This window comes from Urocampus carinirostris, chromosome 3 (genome assembly GCF_059441175.1).
Source record: "Urocampus carinirostris isolate Australia breed hairy pipefish chromosome 3, RoL_Ucar_1.0, whole genome shotgun sequence".
NCBI lineage: Eukaryota > Metazoa > Chordata > Actinopteri > Syngnathiformes > Syngnathidae > Urocampus > Urocampus carinirostris.
In genome coordinates, this window is record NC_142351.1 from 1,216,385 (window position 1) to 1,234,631 (window position 18,247).

Here is an 18,247-nt window from a genome sequence, read left to right on the forward strand (position 1 = left end):
TTACAAATGGGCTAACATATTGTGACAACGAAATCGGGCATGACACTCCAGTTTTACACATTCATAGTGAGGTATGAGCAAGAAAATAAAGGAACAGAGAAGATAATGTTATAAAACAAGGGGGATAAGGCTATAGTTATAATTGACATGGTATTTACACAAGAAATGTCGGCATGTGGGATGTTACATACAGGGTTGTCGTGATACCGTTGGTATTGTAACGGTTGTGCAATATTGCATTTGATGCAACGGGTTCACAGTACCGATCAATGAACACGGTTTGAAGATAATACACTCATTTCAATGATCGGGGATTGTTTTCATAGCGTGCTAACATGGGATATTTGCCCAAAACACCAAAGACAGGTTTTTGCACTCACCCTTTATGTGTACCTTTGAGAACAAGTCACTCAAGGGAGGAGTGTGTGAGAAGCAGCTCATGGCCTCACAGGAAGATGAAAATAGTTGGGTTCTTAACTCTTTTAGCTGTGGACTTCACGGAGGTTGCTATCATCCGGACGACAGGGACGGAGAGAACCGCGGGCTCCCCAAGCTTTGTTGCTCTGGTGAGAACAGGCCACAACCCTAAAGATCTATGTCGGCCATCTTATTATTATAATTATTGATAACCAGCTCCAGACTTCCTGTGCGGACTTTGCATGTTCTCCCCGTGCTTGCGTGGGTTTCCTCCGGGCACTCCAGTTTCCTCCCACATTCCGAAAACATGCATTTCAGGTGAATTGGCCGCTCCAAATTGTCCCTAGGTGTGAATGAGTTGTCTGTCACCGTGTGCCCTGCGATTGGCTGGCAACCTGTTCAGGGTGTCCCCTGCCCACTGCCTGGGGATGGCTGGGATAAGCTCCAGCCCCCCCCCCGCGACCCTAATGAGGATGAGTGATGCAGCTAATGAAATGAGATTATTGATAAAAGGCAAAAGTTTATGGGGACAAGAGATGAAATAAATCATCTATCAAGAAATACAACAGGTATGCAAATCCTGAATCTTTTGAATCCATATGAAGACTTTGGGGTCACAAATCTTTATGACACAGCTGGAGAGTCTGTTCACTTCCTGTGAATGAATGTAGCTTTTTTGATGTGCTGGCAAAAATGAAAAAAGGGAGGGCAAATGGTTTTGTAGCCGTTATGTTCCTATGGACAGCCTGTGTGAATGTTTTTTAAGTTACAACTCTTAGTGAATGTTTGACCACGCTTCTCGTTAGTGTGGGTAAGTGTGTGTTATCTTCAGTCCCCCCTTAAGGTGAATCGTTTTCCTCAAACTGAAGAGGCGGAAGGCTTATCTCCAGAGTGGGTTAGATGGTGTAATTTCAAATGCTCATTTAGGGCAAATTTTTGACCACAAACTGAGCAAGAAAAAAGCTTTTCGCCAGTGTGGGTTTTTTGGTGCATTTTTAAGTTTCCATTCTGTGAGAATCGTTTTCCACAAACTGAGCAGGAAAAAGGCTTCTTCCCAGAGTGGGTTAGTGTGTGTTGTTTTAAGTTCGAAGTTGTAGCGAATCCTCGACCGCAAACTGAGCAGGAAAAAGGCTTCTCCCCAGTGTGGGTTAATGTGTGTCTTTTTAAGTTTGCACTTTTAATGAATTTTTTACCGCAAACTGAGCAAGAAAAAGGCTTCTTCCTTGTGTGGATTAGTGTGTGTTGTTTTAATTGTCCACTTCGGGTGAATTTTTTACCGCAAACTGAGCAGGAAAAAGGCTTCTCGCCAGTGTGGGTTCTGGAATGTATTTTTAAGTTCTCATTCCGAGTGAATCTTTGACCGCAAATTGAGCAGGAAAAAGGCTTCTCGCCAGTGTGGGTTTTAATGTGGTTCTTTAAGATTCTACTCCTGCTAAATCTCTGACCACAAACTGAGCAGGAAAAAGGCTTCTCGCCAGTGTGGGATATTGTGTGTTTTTTAAAGCTCCCTTTCTCTGTGAATGTTTTGCCACAAATTGAGCAGGTGAAAGGCGTCTCCCCAGTGTGGGTTAGTGTGTGTCGTATTAAGACGCAGCGCAAGGTAAATCTTAGACCACAAACTGCGCAAGAAAAGGGCTTCTCCTTAGTGTGGGTTAGTGTGTGTGTTTTTAAGATCCAACGAAAGGTAAATTTTTTACCACAAACTGAGCAGGAAAAAGGCTTCTCGCCAGTGTGGTTTGTGGTGTGTATTTTTAAGTTCTCACTTTTAGTGAATCTTTGACCACAAACTGTGCAGGAAAAAGGCTTCTCCCCGGTGTGGAACAGTCCGTGCTTTTTTAAGCTCTCATTTTTAGAGAATCTTTGACCGCAAACTGAGCAGACAAAAGGCTTCTCACCAGTGTGTGATCTAATGTGTCTCTTTAAGTTGCCACTTGTAGTGAATCTTTTATCGCAAACTGAGCAGGCAAAAGGCTTTTCGCCAGTGTGGGTTAATGTGTGTATTTTTAACTGACAACTTGTAGTGAATTTTATACCACAAACTGAGCAGGCAAAAGGCTTTTCCCCAGTGTGGTTTCTGGTGTGTATTTTTAAGTGCCCATTTGAAGCGAATCTTTGACCACAAACTGAGCAGGAAAAAGGCTTTTCGCCAGTGTGGGTTCTGGTGTGTATTTTTAAGTTCCCATTCTGTGAGAATTTTTGACCACAAACTGAGCAAGAAAAAGGCTTCTCCCCAGCATGTAATATCATATGCAACTTCATATAAAACTTGCTTCGAAAGGTTTTCCCACACTGAGAACATGTGTTACCACCTTCCGACTGCGAGTCGTCCTCATCCGTTTCCACGTGTTGACGGGAGCTGATGCTTAGAAGCTCCTGCCGACCGTTATCTTCAGGTTGACCTTGATCTTCGGCGGTTGAACGAACTTGAAAATTGTCGTCTTCTTTCAGGTGAACAGGCTCCCCATCTTCCGTCTCTTGCTTAACGTGATAAGGCTTCAGATCTTCCTCCTCAATTTCAACGTCAGGCAACTCTGGTTTCTGCCGCGCAGTAGCAAGATATTCTCGGCCGACGTCTGCAAGACACAAGTCACGTTTACAGTGGTACCTCGCTACTCCGCGCTTCCATGTAGTAGTTACAAAAAATTACTACTAATAATAATAATATCAATTCAAAAAATTCAAAAATGAATCATGAAAAATATTCAAATTTAGAAAGGACATTATTTTACAACATCTGAAAAGAAAACATTCAATTAGAACGAGTCATTTGAAAACACAAAGAAACGCACGTATACGGCCATCGACGCGAGCCGATTGGCCGGCACTCGCCGAATACTCGACTCCCATTGGCCCGTCGGCTACAGTAGACCGCGCTTACCTCCTATACGGTACGCTTCTCGCCATAGCTGGCAGTGAGCTCGCCTTTTTCTCGCGGCCAATTTTCTAAAGGTTTTTCGAAGCCCTCGGCGAAACGCTCTTTATCCCTCGGTGCGTCCAACCGAGCCGAGAAAAAGCCAAAGATGTTCGCTGCCGAGGAAAAAGTCAGTTTATCGGACCAGTCGAAAGCAGAAAATAGAAGAACAGAAGAATCTCTCTAGCCGAATTCCATATGGTGTACTGTATTGTACTGTATACAGGGGAAGTGTACTGCAAAGGTTTTTCTTTTTTGAAGGGGCGTCGCTACTTGGCAGATTTCACATTTTGCGGGTGGTTTTGGTCCCCATAAACCGCGATCACCGAGGTCCCACATTTATTTGTATTGCCCTCAATTTGTTCGGAAGCATTGTCCCCGAGTGGCAAAACATAAAAAAAAATCTAAAGGCTTAAGCTCTGCTAATCAGCAAGTATTAGGCCTCTGGGAATGAAATGGCCACTAGGTGGTAGGAGTGGTTTCGATCCGATTTTTATCAACACTTAGTGCTGCGTTTTGTTCCTGCATTCGCCGCTGTGTTTTGCACAAACATGGGTCACGTTTAGCATTCCGGACGCTAACGTGTAGCCACCCGGAGCTACCCGGAGCTATCCGGCTTCAACGCCGCTAAACAGAGACACAAAAGCCGATGGGAGTCGGAGAGGACTTGCTAACACGAGGTGGTGTATCCCTGGATTTTCACAAAGAAAAGATTTCCATCTGCCGCAGGGATGTCGAACTTTTGGACTAGCGATATGTCATCCGCTCCGCTACAAGCACCCCTAGGGCATCATGTTAATCTGTAATCTAATATAACAGCGGGGTAGACTGCTGGAAGTGTGAATTTCTCTACGGGGATGAATAAAGTATCTATCCATCTATCTATTACTTCGTGGGGCGCTGAATAGAAAAGCAAAGATAAGTACATACTGTTAACGCTTCAAATCTTTAGTCTTTTGTAAAAAAAAAAATGACCAGGGCCTTGGTTGGGATGACGTATCAAAGGACCCTGCCATCACCGTGACGACCCGAATCGTGTGATCACGTCACCCGAGACATCAGGGGCTGAGAATGTTTGCAAAGTTCATGCATAGGTTTAGTCTTCTTGCAATCAAATGTTCTTTTTCAAGCCAAGCGCCCTTGTGTTTATGGAAAGTATTGTTTAGATCAGGGGTGGCCAACCCGGTCCTCAAGAGCCGCATGTCCTGCATGTTTTTGGAGTTTCTCTGTTCAAATACAGGTGATCCCAATCACCTGGGTCATTATCAAGCTCCCGCACAGCTTGCAAGCAATCTTAAAATTTGCATCACCTGAGAAACCTCCAAAACATGCAGGACATGCGGCTCTTGAGGACCGGGTTGGCCACCCCTGGTTTAGATGTCAAAAACAGATGTTACAAAAAAGCACCAGGGCAAAACTTCTGCTTGACATGCATCATTTTGCAAAGAGCCATTTTTCTCAGAAGGTCCACTGTTGGAGCAATCGTTAGAAAATGGGAGAAGCTAAACATGACGGTCGATCTCATTCGGAGAGACCACCTCGTGGGGTCTCAATGATTCTGAGAACGGTGACGAATCTGCCCGGAACTACACGACAGGAGTTGGTCAATGACCTGAAAAGAGCCGGGACCGCCGTTTCCAAGGTTAGTGTAGGAAATACACAAAGACGTCATGATTTGAAATCACGCATGGCACCAAAGGTTCCCCTGCTTAAACCAGTACGCGTCAAGGCCGTCTTCAGTTTGCATATGACCGTTTGGATGATGCGGAGGAGTCACGGGAGAAAGTTTTGTGGTCAGGAGATCAAAATAGTACATTTTGGTCATAATGCTACTAAGCGTCTTTGGAGGAAGATAGGAAAACAACGATCATAAGAGCACCATCCCTACTGTGAAAAATGGGGGTGATAACATCATGCTTTGGGGTTTTTTGTTTGCTCATGGAACAGGACGAGTGCACTGCATTAAAGAGAGGATGACTGGGGGCCGTGTATTGTGAGATTTGGGGGAACAACCTTCTCTCCTCAGTCAAATCGTTGAAGACGGGTCTTCCAACATGACAATGACCCGAAAGCAGCCAGGAAAACCAAGGAATTGCTCTGTAAGAAAAATATCAAGGTTCTCGCACGGCCCAGCCCGTTTCCAGACCTGAAACCAATCGAAAATCTTCGGAGGCAGATCAAACTCTATGTTTTTCAGCGACAGCCCAGAAACCTGACTGATCTAGAGAAGATCTGCGTGGAGGAGTTGGCCAAGAAATCTCCGGCAGTGTGTGCAAACCTGGTGAAAGACTACGGGAAACGTTTGACCTCTGTAATAGCCGACAAAAGCTACCGTACCAAATATCAACATTCATTTTCTCTGGTCAGCACGGCGGTGCAGTGGTTAGAGCGTGTGCGGCACAGTTCTGAGGTCATGGGAACGTCCTTCGTGGGTTCATATCCAGCTACTACTGTGCAGAGTTTGTATGTTCTCCCCGTGCACTCCGCTTTCCTCCCACATTCCAGAGACATGCATTTCAGGTGAATTGGCCGCTCCAAATTGTCCCTCGGTGTGAATGAGTCGTCTTTCCCCGTGTGCCCTGCGATTGGCTGGCAACCGGTTCAGGGTGTCCCCTGCTCACTCCCCGGAGATGGCTAGGATGGGGTCCAGCCCTCCCGCGACCCTAATAAGGTGAACCGATACAGCTATGAGATGAGGTTTTCTCAGGTGTTCAAATACTTCTTTTCTTCACTGTATATATTTTGAAAGAATGAGCGAAAGAGAAGGCCGGACCTTATTCCAAAGGAAAGTACGGTGGACGTCGACGGCCAAATATCTCAGATTGCGGAAAGTAAAACCACCAACCTGCTCTGTTCAACACAATTTGGAGTATCTTGTAAACAGTTCCTGGACACTCTGGTTCCTGCCGCGCAGTAGGAAGATGGTCTTCACCCATGTCTGCAACATACAAGTCAAATCGCATTTATTTGTGACGCCTTTACTCACAGAAACTCACAAAATGAGCAAAACACCATTGTAACATCAACCTGATCTGAAAGCTACAAGAGGGCAAGGAAAGACTCAAAAAAGGTCAGGATGCGCAAAATGAGGAAACCTTGGGAAGGGACCGCACATGGGGTCATCCCCCTTCCAGGATGACCAAGCGGAAATGGATGTTGCAAGGGCCTTAGCGCGTAATACACGGTCAACCTCAACATTAAATATAAAGGAAGTCATGGAAACAGGGTTCATACATACTTTACAAGTACTCTCATAGCCATGATCAAGAGATCAAAGCCAGCAGAGAAGCTAATGTTGTGACTCATTCATTTGCAGGTAAATCGTACCCGTTTTTATACTCTTTTTTGTTATTATTTATGTTTATCATATATATTAGAAAGGATGATGGTAGTTTAAATTCAGACGAAAGTAAAATATGTTGAATTCATTGTAAACGTTAAAATTCCGCTGTACGATCTCTTGTTAAAATGGATGTACAAATGTATTGTCACATTCTAAAATGTCTCATCACAACAGCTGCACCGCTTATCCTCAGTAGGGTCGCGGGCATGCTGGAGCCCATCCCAGCAATCATCGGGCAGTGGGCAGGGGACACCCTGGACTGGTTGCCAGCCAATGTATTTCATGTAAATGGTAAAGGAAGCTCTTTGATATGATTTGGGTAGTCTTCAGAGAGAGCTGCTACTGAGATCAAAGCCAGCAGAAAAGCTAATGTTGTGACTCATTCATTTGCAGAAACTGTAATCATAAAAACCTCATCATCCGGTCCGGCATGAATGTGGATCTTTGGTGGGACAAGTACACCGCGGTTACATATAAAAGCAGAAAAATGAGCAACTCGCCGCAGCATTCGTGCGGGCCGCCATGTTGGAACCAATCCAAAGCTCAATTGAAATGGCCATGCACTTTTTGTTAGAAGTCATGTTGGCATTTTGCATTTGTTTTATCGGGGAACTATTGAAGTTTTGATTCGACTTGAAAATTTCATTTGATTTCCTACACTTTAGGTTTTGTAGGAGAAGCGAAAAAGACGGACCTTCACCGAGCTGCTTAGAAAAAGCGTCGGGTCGTCGACATTCGCGCTCGCTCTCCTCTTTGGCTCCCCGAAGCTTCTCTTCAAAAGGTCCTTCCCCACTGGACCACATTCTCTCCGAATTCCAACCCGGGATTAAAAAGGACCACGAAGCGAAACTTCCGTCGAGTTGACGTCGTTTGAAGTCGACTAGAGGACTTTCTGGAGATTCTATTGTTCGGCAGCCATGACACCTTCTCCTTCGAAACCCCGCCACAATGGATTGTGGGTACAAGTGGCACAGATCGCATGATGCGTTCACGAAAATGGGTGTTTCGGGAGATCCTACCAGATACGACCGAAAAACGTCTCAAAAATGTGGGAAATCGGTTTTTTTTAACCCTTAACTGGGGAAATATGATTAAAAGGACACTCGATGTGGGAGGTCCGAGTTGCAAAGTTGGGGTACATAGTCTTTCTCCTGGTTGGATGTTGGAAAACTCAGTTGTCGTCTTTACAGGGAACGCAGCAACAGAAACACATAGAGGACTAGATAGATCGGATCAAAATTGATCTATCGAAGCTTGGAGTTAAGTGGCCTTTTTTAAATAATTTTTTTGTTGTTGTTTTAGTTCATCATCTGCAAAATAGATGCTAAATGTCAGTCACACGATACCGTTGGATTGTTGGCATTAAGGTTCATTGATTGAGCAAGCACAATTGCAAAAAACATTCCAAACAATCAAATAACTCTGTTACACCGACAGCAAGACACGCACATACAATAAAAAAACCACACAACCATTTTTGGACCATGGATGGTAATCTTCAACAGCAAAACGCAAAAAAACGCTGCATGCGTAATGACGTCACACAAACGGAAAACATCTTACCGCAATATCACGAGTAATAGCGCTCTTAAATTGACAAAAGTTTCTCCCCTTTTTCAACGTACATGCCTTCAAATGCTCGTTTTCCCCCTTTTCAAACTACTTTGCCTTCAAATGCGCGTTCAGCTGGCGAATATCGACATTTTGGCGCCGACCTATCCATCATGCTCGTTTGTTTATGTTGCTGCGTTCCCGTAAAGACGACAACTGAGATGTCAAACCCCCGACCAGGAGAAAGGCTATGTACCCCAACTTTGCAACTCGGACCTCCCACCTCAAGTGTTTATCTAATCACATCTCCCCGGTTGGGGGTCAGAAAACCCCGACTTTCCACATTTTTGAGACGCTTTTCGGTCGTATCTGGTAGGATTACCCGAAACACCCAGTTTCGTGAACGCATCATGCGATCTGTGCCACTTGTACCCACAATCCATTGCGGCGGGGTTTCGAAGGAGAAGGTGTCATGGCTGCCGAACAATAGAATGTGGAGAAAGTCCTCTACTCGACTTCAAACGACGTCAACTCGACTCAAGTATCACTTTGTGGTCCTTTTTAATCCCGAGTTTGAAATATTTTTTGTTAAAAGACGGATACAATGCGCTCCAGTGAGGAAGGACCGCGACGAGAGGACGCTTTTTCCAAGCAGCTTGGGGAAGGTTGGACATTTTTTTTGCTTCTGCTACAATAACAATGCTTTCCAAAATGTTGCAGGCTGGCAATCAAAATAGTCATAGATCTACAGAAACAAATTGTAAAACAATACAAAACAATATCAGCTTTTTACACGCTGAAGACAAAATCCCTGAAAATGCAAAACATGAACACATCAATTCCAAATATTAACTCTTCAGTGCTAAAATAGACAATTTGCAATTCCTTCTTGACCGATTTAGTCACAAATGAGAAGCACACAAAACATTCAGAGTCAAATAAGTGAAAAGATCAAAAAGCAAAAGATCGGCAGTCGATTGAAGGATTGAATGCACTCGTATCTTAAAAATGAGTCCAAATTTGGTTCATTTTTCTGCTTTTCATTACTTTCTTCCTTTTTTTCTTTCGTATTGAAATCTATTATTATGCAACACCTTCAGAGCCTTCAGGCATTGTCGAAGCACAATGGCAGAATCGATGTCAGTTTATAGCAGCCCCTTCACACACAAAGATCGTTGTTCGTGGATAGGAACATCCCAAAATAGCACAAAGTATGCGCTAGGAGCAAGATAACGACTTCATTTTAATCATCAAAGAGGACAACAAAAAAACTTTCCTGTGATGGCGCCGCTGGATTATTAAAATAAATTAAATTAATTAAAATAATTTAAAAAGTGGCTATGGGAGTGCTTGAAAAGTGCTCGTAATTGGCCATGAAAACCATGTATGAACCCTGTTTCCATGACTTCCTGCAGATGTCATGTGCATTTCCTTCCCAAGGTTTCTTCATTTTCCGCATCCTGACCTTTTTTGAGTTTTTCCTTGCCCTCTTGTAGCTTTCAGATCAGGTTGATGTTGCAATGGTGTTCTGCGCATTTTGTGAGTTTCTGTGAGTAAAGGCGTCACAAAAAAATTCCATTTGACTTGTGTTTTTCAGACATCGGTGAAGACCATCTTCCTACTGCGTGGCAGGAACCAGAGTGTCCAGGAACTGTTTACAAGATACTCCAAATTGTGTTGAACAGAGCAGGTTGGTGGTTTTACTTTCAGAAACGTCCTTATATTGGAGGGACCGTCGATGGGCGAGGCCCCCAAAAATACGCAGAGAGGATATATGGCAAAAAGGGAAGGCTCCTTATTGCATTGCTCTAAACAACTTGTGATGGTTGTCCGCCCCCGGGTCAAGACTTCCGCCAGATGTCTACACACAATAAGCTATTGTCAGCTCAAAGAATGTTTGCTCCAATTTCATTTCAGTTTATTTCTTTTTCCTTTTCTTTCTCCTTGACCGAATTGTCTAGAAATATACGTCGACGCGTAGGGATGCGCAAACTGAAGCGGACATTCTGTCACGTGGTCACCGTGGCGACGCAACGTTTACTTTCAAAACCAGGCAGCGGGGGCCCAACCATCAGGCCACCGAGCCGGTCTACCTTTGTTGCTTCCAAAAGCGAAAATTTGAAAAAAAAATCTGAGACTTTTATGGGCGCGGAAAACCGGTATTTAGGGTTTATACCGAGTGACGGCGGTAAGTAGGGCTGCACGATGAAGCCAAATCCGATCCGTACGGCGACGTGACCCGCCAAACGCAACGGTGCAGGTTTTCGGCCTGTCGGGTTCAAACCTTTTGTGGAACGATGCACGAGTGAGCTCATGGGTCTTAAGGTCTTTGACTCTTTAGGAATCAAGTGTCTTGAGTTCATCATGATTTCTTGATTATTTCCTAACCTGACTGCTTGATCATTAAATTGTACTTCTTCATTAAGGGGTGCAGTACATCTATTGTCGTAGTAGCATACTCTACAGAGAAGATTGTCTTTTTAAAATTTTTCCGACGCTTTGAAGCGTAACACTCCGTACTTGTATCATGTCACACTGCGCATACTTGACGTATAGGTTGGCGCCGACACACTACCATACAGAATAATACGACGGATTAAGGAAACAAATGTCCGATCCCATTCCTCCCACTTGGCCCCGAGAACCCTCCAGTGAGTAAATGACAACCTAGTTATTAGTATCTTAATGCCATTTTACCAGGTATAGTAGGGGTTTTTAAAGTCTGACACGATGAAAAGTAAAACAAGAACAGTCCACCTGTCCCTTAAGCTGACATATCGTTACCAAACCTTCCCTGTAGGACCCAAACACATGAACGGAGTAGTAGAAGGGAAGTGGAGAATGTGGAAATGGAATGGAAGTGATTTAAAGAAGCAGTGTTGATAAGTGCGAAAGAAGTGTGCGGAATGAGAAAAGTTGTTCGAGGTGTTAGGAAAGGAAGTGAATGGTGGAATGATGAGGTATCAGGGCCTGTGACATAGAAGAGACGTACCTTTGAGGAGAGGCTGCAAGATAAGAGTGCCGTGAAGTGAAGAAAAGGTTGGTAAAAGTCGAAAAGGAAAGCAAATGATGAATGGTGTCGAAAGATAGGAGTGAACTTTGAGCAAAGGAGAAAAGTGTTCTGGAAAGAAGTGAAAAGAGTAAGAAACGATGAGTGTGGAAAGGAAGAGAAAGTGAAAGATAAGGATGGTAGATTGCTGGTTGGCAGTCAGGACGGGATGAGTATTTTGAGGAGTGGAGGACGGGAGAGAAGTGAGAGTCCAGGCGATCGACGGTATGGAGAGAATGCCCGTGTTGGGTGATTGAAATGTGAAGCCTGTCAACATGGGAGGTGCAAGAGGCAGTGAAAGAAATGAAAGGGGGGGAAGGCACCTGGGTTGGATGGCTGTACTGCTGAATGCTCGAAGAAAGGTGGCACGGACATGATTGACTGGTCAGTAGGCTTGTTGAGGCTGGTGCAGGGACAACAGCTTGGTCCTGAATGTTGACAAAACTAAAGAGATCATTGTCGATTTTAGGAAAAACCAGCCCAACCATGCCCCACTATGCATCAACAACAAGGCTGTGGAGGTTGTCAGCAGTATCAAGTTTACAAACAAACTCACCTGGTCCGTGAACACTGCATCACTGGTTAAGAGGGCACAGCAGCGCCTGTACATCCTGCGGAGGATGAGGAGAGCACACCTGCCCCGACCCTCCCTCATCGCATACTACAGGGGCACCATAGAGAGCATCCTGACCAGCTGTATCTCTGTGTGGTGTGGAGGCCGCAGTGCCTCCGACTGGGGTAGTGTGAAGAGGGTGACCAGGACGGCAGAGAAAATCATGGGGACTTCTCTCCCCTCCATTCAGGACATTGTCCAGAAGCGCTGCCTTTCCCAAGCTAAGAACATTATCGGGGACCCCTCTCACCCCCATCATGGACTGTTCACTCTGCTAGCCTCTGGGAAGAGGTACTGCAGTGTGCGGTGCAGGACCACCAGGTTCCGCAATAGTCTAGTCCCCCTGGCCATTAGACTGTTAAATGGTCAATCTAACATATAGTTAACCAAAATCTTAACGGCTGCTAATCTGACTTTTTGCACTACTGGCAGTTCTTTATAGCTTGAAACTCCTTGCACATTTGCTCTCTGCACTATTGTACTTACAGCGTTATTGTTACAGTGTTATTGTTACTGTTTACCTGACATGTTAACCTGACGGCCCATCTTGCACATCTGGTTAGCTACTCCTCTTGCACTATCGGCACTATGGTAAAATACTATACGTAGCCATAATACAATACAACTTTTATTTATATTTGTACATTGAAGGAAACTGTGCGGGTCAGATGTATCGACATGTCGTTCTGTATACACGTGTACTAGAATGGCAATAAAGTAGATCTGAATCTGAATGTATGCTTTTTAAGTGGTGTGGTTCCTGTTGATTGGTGTAGTGCATGTGTGGTGCCATTTCATAAGGGCAAAGGTGATAAGTATGAATGTTGCAATTCGAGAGGTATCGGTTTGTTGTCTGTGCCGGGTAAGCTGTATGGAAGAGTCTTGATTAAGAGAGCGAGAGAAAGAACGAACGAGGTGGTGATGGAGGAGCAGAGTGGTTTCAGGAAAGGAAGAGGATGTGTGGATCAGGTGTTTGCGGTACGACGGGCGTGTGAGAGATATTTTGCAAAAGGGTAAGAATGTTTATTTGGCTTTCATGGACTTGGAAAAGGCGTAGGACAGAGTTGATGGAGAGGCGTTGTGGCAGGTGATGGTAATGTATGGAGTAGGTGGAAAGTTGTTGGAAGCATTGAAGAGTTTTTGTATGAATAGCATAGCATGTGTAAGAGTAGGGAGTGAGACAAGTGAGTGGTTCCCTGTGTTGACTGGTGTGAGACAGGGGTATGTGATGTCAGCATGGCTGTTTAATGTGTACATGGATGGCGTGGTGAGAGTATTTGGCAGAGGTGTAGAGATGATGGATAACGGTCTAACAGTGTGGCGGCAGGCAAGTCAGATGCTGTTTGCAGATGACAGAGCGCTCGTGGCTGATGCTGAGGAATCATTGAGAAGGTTGGGAAGTTTGGAAGCGTATGTGATAAGCGTAAGTGATGCGTCAAAGTCGGGAAGAGTAAGGCTGATCAGGTGTTCACGTGATGGAGTGGGCATCCCGTTAGAAATAAGGTCGTATGGACAGGAGCTGGAAGAAGTGGAAAGCTTTAGGTACTTGGGTTGTGATGCGGCTGCAGTTGGTGGAATGGAGTGCGAGGTATCGCACGGAGTGAATCGGGGAAGCCAATGCTTTAGAATTTACAATCGATAGAATAGGATTTAACAGGTATAGAATGCCGACCTCCCCTCCGCGTCAAGAATCGATTCGGTCTCACGTGTTAGCATCATATTGTAAAGAAAACGGGACGCGCGGAATCGTGCGCAGTAAACACGCGCAATGACATATATCCGTAACGTTATCGTGACTATGCCGCTTCAGCGACCGGCGTTTTGTCCGTGTGGATGTGAAGGCACGACTCCTTTAAGATAAAAACCGGGCTAAACAAATTAAGGTACTCGGCGGTTTGGAGTGCCAAGAGTCGTTTCTGGCTTTTTTGGTCGATTTGTGCTCTGTGTAAAGCAGCCATTGGGCAATGTGCATGTTTTGAGGCAACGATAAGGTTTTCCGTTGCGTTGTATTTTGTTTCAAAAACATGCATAGTTGTGAAAAAGGACTTACATTTATGCGGTCCCTTTCCAGCCATGTTTGTTGATATTGAGAATTCGTCTTCTGGGAAGTGACTTTGTTCCAAGTCGGCTCCTGACCTCCTTCCATCCGAAGTGGTTCTTTTGGGGGTCGAAAGGGACTTCTCCCTCGGACTTGAGAGTATTGGGACACGTTACACTTGCACATGCACGCGCAAAAGCAAGTGACGAGAAAAAATAGCGAGGGAAAGTGGGAAGAATGGGACGCAGCAAACAATCTGAACAAAGCCACTCTTGACATCTTGTGAAGATTTCATTCCCAGAGGCCTAATACTCACTGTTCAGCAGCGCCTAAGCCTTTAGAATTTTTCTTACGTTTTGGCACTCGGGGACAATGCTTCTAAGGAGTTGAGGGCAATACAAATAAATGTGACTTGTGTCTTGCAGACGTCGGCCGAGAATATCTTGCTACTGCGCGGCAGGAACCAGAGTTGCCTGACGTTAAAATTAAGGAGGAGGAGGAAGATTTGAAGCCCTATCACGTTAAGCAAGAGACGGAAGATGGGGAGCCTGTTGAGGAGGAGGACGATGTTCCAGTCTTGCGAGTGACCGGGGTTCGTTCAATCGCCGAAGATCAAGGTCAACATCAAGGTCAACCTGAAGATAACGGTCGGCAGGAGCTTCTAAGCATCAGCTCCCGTCAACACGTGGAAACGGAAGATGACGACTCGTCCCGCTCCGCAAACGCTGAAGGTGGTAACACATGTTCCCAGTGCGGGAAAACGTTTCGAAGCAAGTATTATATGAAGTTGCATATGAAATTGCATGCTGGCGAGAAGCCTTTTTCTTGCTCAATTTGTGGTAAAAAATTCACCCAAAATGGGAACTTAAAAATGCACACCAGAACCCACACTGGGGAGAAGCCATTTTCTTGTTCAGTTTGCGGTCAAAAATTCACCCAAAATGGACAAATGAAATTACATCAACTAACACACACTGGCAAGAAGCCTTTCTCCTGCTCAGTTTGTGGTAAAAAATTCACTCAAAATGGGAGCTTAAAAATGCACACCAGAACCCACACTGGGGAGAAGCCATTTTCTTGTTCAGTTTGCGGTCGACAATTCACCCGAAATGGACACTTGAAATCACACCAACTAATACACGGTGTTGAGAAGCCTTTTTCTTGCTCAATCTGCGGTCAACGATTCACTTTAAGTGGACACTTAAAAATACACACCAGAACCCACACTGGCGAGAAGCCTTTTTCCTGCTCAGTTTGCGGTAAAAGATTCATTGAGAGTGGCCACTTAAAAAAACACATTAGAACCCACACTGGAGAGAAGCCTTTTTCTTGTTCAGTTTGCGGTCAGAAATTCACCCAAAATGGACAATTGAAATATCACCAACTAATCCACACTGGCGAGAAGCCTTTTTCCTGCTTAGTTTGCGGTCAAAGATTCACTTTAAGTGGACACTTAAAAAGACACACCAGAACCCACACTGGCGGGAAGCCTTTTTCCTGCTCAATTTGTGGTAAAAAATTCATCCAAAATGGGTCCTTAAAAACCCACACCAGAACCCACACTGGGGAGAAGCCTTTTTCTTGTTCAGTGTGGGGCCGAACATTCACACGGAATGAGAGCTTAAAATTACACCAATTGACCCACACAGGCGAGAAGCCTTTCGCATGCTCAATTTGTGGTAAAAGATTCATTAACAGTGGGAACTTAAAAATACACATTAGAACCCACACTGGCGAGAAGCCTTTTTCTTGCTTAGTTTGCGGTCAAAGATTCACCGAAAGTCGGAGCTTAAAAATACACTCCAGAACCCACACTGGCGAAAAGCCTTTTTCCTGCTCCGTTTGCGGTCAAAGATTCACCACAAGGGGGAAGTTGAAAATACACCTTAGAACGCACCCTGGGGAGAAGCCTTTTTCTTGTTCAGTTTGAGGTCAAAAATTCACCTGAAATGAACACTTGAAATCACATCAACTAACCCACACTGGCAAGAAGCCTTTTTCTTGCTCATTTTGCAATCAAAGATTCATTAAAAATGAGAACTTAAAAATACACACCAGAACCCACACTGGCGATATGCCTTTTTCTTGCTCCGTTTGCGGTTAAAGATTACTACAAGATGTTATTAAATCATAAGATGGAGCTTAGAAAGACACACATTAACCCACACCGGCGAGGAGACTTTTTCTTGTCCAGGTTGCGGTCAGAGATGAACTTCAATTGGACACTTGAGAGACACATTCGATCCCACACTGGCGAAAAGCCTTTCTCCTGCTCAGTTTGCGATAAAAAATACACCCAAAACGTACACTTGAAATTACACACTACAACCCACACTGGTGAGAAGCCTTTGACCTGCACAGTTTGCAGTCAAAGATTTATTCACAGTTGGAATTTTGAAAAAATCACATTAGAACCCACCCTGTCGAGAAGCCTTTCGCTTGCTCAATTTGTCGTAAAAGAGTCATTAAGCGTGGGAAATAAAAAAAACACACTGGAACCCACACTGGGGAGAAGCCTTTTTCCTGCTTAGTTTGTGGTAAAAGATTCTCTCTCAAAAGAAACTTGAAGTTACACAGTAGAGCCCACTCTGGGGAGAAGCCTTTTTCTTGCTCAATTTGTGATAAAAATATTCACCCAAAATGGAAATATGTAGTTACACACTAGAAACCACAATGGCGAGAAGCCTTTGACCTGTTGACATTGTGGTGAAAAACAAAATATCTATATTGTCATGTCATCTTTATTTGTATAGCCCTTAATCACAAAGTGTCTCAAAGGGCTTCCCAGGTTATTACACTATATTACACAGACTATTTTTCAGACTATTATTGGACACTACAAATGACACACAAGAACCCACACTGGCGAGAAGATTTTTGCCTGCTCAGTTTGTGGTCAAAAATTCACTAAGAGTTGTTAAACATTCATCATACCGGTCGTCTATAGGAACATAACGGCCACAAAACCATTTGCCCTCACCTTCTTTAAACCACTGACTGCTACCACGTCAAAAAAAGCCACATTCATTCACAGGAAGTGAGCAGACTCTCCAGTTGTATCATAAAGATTTGTGACCTCAAAGTCTTCATACGGTTCTAAAAGATTCATGATTTGCATATGCGTCATGTTTTTTGATAGATGATCTATTTCCTCGTGTGCCCGCATACAATTTTGCCTTTTATCAATAATTATAATTATCATAACAACAAGATGGCCGACCTAGATCCCAAGGGTTGGGGCCCGTTATCACCAGAGCCCCAAAGCTTGGAGAGCTTGTGGTTCTCTCCGTCCCTGTCGTCCGGATGAGAACAATCCCCGTGAAGTCCATTGCCAAAAGAGATGGGAAGCTTTATTTCTTCATCTTCCTGGTTGGCCATGTGCTGCTTCTCACACACTCCTCCCATAAGGGACTTTTTTGTTCTCCAAAGTACACAAAAAGGGTTATTGCAACAACCTCTTTGGTGTTTTGGGCAAATATCCCATCTTGGCACGCTTGTAAAAAATCCCTGATCTTTGAAATGAAACTATTATCTTCAAACCGGGTTCATTGATCGGTACTATTAACCCGTTGCATCATTTCTTCCACCTTCCTCCTCGCTCACACTGAGTGCTTGTGTCAACAATGTGCTTTATTCTTTTGTTTGATTCCATTTTCTTCGTCCTGTGAATAAAACGTAGTTTCATCAAATCAAACTGTCTGCATTATTTTTGGGTCGATGTTATTTTTCTTCTGGACTGATCACTATCCATATCAAATAACTCCAAAATCGATCATTTAAAGTTGTGTTTAAAGTTGCATCCTTCATGATAAATGCTAGACGCGGGCTATTTCAAACGAATTTGTGTCAGAAACCGGGAGCGCCGCCTACCGACCGAATTGGTAACCACCAACTTAGATTTTGAACCAAATAAATATAATTGAAAGCCATGTGGTAATGGGTTGTTATTATGGCCATGAAAGAGTCTGAAATCACGTTACTTTTGCCAGAATCGAAACTTAACTCTGTGTTAAGTCAAGATAAAACAGAAAAGGGACTTGGATTATCATGGACCAAAGAAAAGTTCTCACTGGAAAGCCATATGAACATAAGGAACATGAGGCTTTTATTCCAGTTGCTGCCATGAGCGACACAACAAATGCTCACCATGTGGTCAGCACCTCCGCCTGTTTTCAACATCGTTAGCAGCGCGCTGGAGAATGCCGAAAAAAACGGGACATCGCTCAATATGCCGCACCTCGTGGAGTGGTTGCATCGAAACACGTTGCATCATCGTTTCAAGCTAATTGCAGTCGTGAAGGGATGCCCCTGACTTTTGTATTGTT

General features: G+C 44.2%; 4 protein-coding genes across 4 annotated transcripts in view; 1 reads left to right on the forward strand and 3 right to left on the reverse strand.

Annotated features, from left to right (window-relative positions):
* Positions 1-18,247, reverse strand: part of LOC148368215 (uncharacterized) — a 359,448-nt gene that overhangs the window by 303,564 nt on the left and 37,637 nt on the right. The window lies entirely within an intron of this gene.
* The window catches only part of LOC148368220 (uncharacterized), a 306,344-nt gene that overhangs the window by 235,668 nt on the left and 52,429 nt on the right, over positions 1-18,247 (reverse strand). The window lies entirely within an intron of this gene.
* On the reverse strand, positions 1,155-10,588 carry LOC148368229 (uncharacterized). The gene is made up of 5 exons (XM_088329635.1): positions 10,399-10,588; positions 7,366-7,686; positions 3,310-3,444; positions 2,513-2,990; positions 1,155-1,840 (listed from the first exon to the last, which is right to left on the reverse strand). Exons 1-5 carry the CDS (start codon positions 10,586-10,588, stop codon positions 1,276-1,278), a joined length of 1,689 nt encoding a protein of 562 aa, XP_088185761.1. The 3' UTR covers positions 1,155-1,275.
* On the forward strand, positions 13,179-16,421 carry LOC148368230 (uncharacterized). The gene is made up of 3 exons (XM_088329636.1): positions 13,179-13,307; positions 14,383-15,013; positions 15,344-16,421. The coding sequence occupies exons 1-3, from the start codon at positions 13,179-13,181 to the stop codon at positions 15,850-15,852; spliced, it is 1,269 nt and encodes a 422-aa protein (XP_088185762.1). The 3' UTR covers positions 15,853-16,421.

What these genes read in the sequence shown, in the direction of transcription:
- LOC148368229 (XM_088329635.1), bottom strand. Translation starts at nt 10,588, where the DNA reads ATGATGAACTCAAGACACTTGATTCCTAAAGAGTCAAAGACCTTAAGA. An exon ending in CTACTTACCGCCGTCACTCG is followed by an intron (nt 7,687 to 10,398) that starts GTATAAACCCTA and finishes CGTATCTGGTAG; the next exon opens with GATCTCCCGAAACACCCATT. An exon ending in TTCTAAGCAGCTCGGTGAAG is followed by an intron (nt 3,445 to 7,365) that starts GTCCGTCTTTTT and finishes TTTCCTCGGCAG; the next exon opens with CGAACATCTTTGGCTTTTTC.
- LOC148368230 (XM_088329636.1), top strand. Translation starts at nt 13,179, where the DNA reads ATGATGGATAACGGTCTAACAGTGTGGCGGCAGGCAAGTCAGATGCTG. An exon ending in TGGAAGCGTATGTGATAAGC is followed by an intron (nt 13,308 to 14,382) that starts GTAAGTGATGCG and finishes ACTGCGCGGCAG; the next exon opens with GAACCAGAGTTGCCTGACGT. An exon ending in ATTTTCTTGTTCAGTTTGCG is followed by an intron (nt 15,014 to 15,343) that starts GTCGACAATTCA and finishes TTTCCTGCTTAG; the next exon opens with TTTGCGGTCAAAGATTCACT.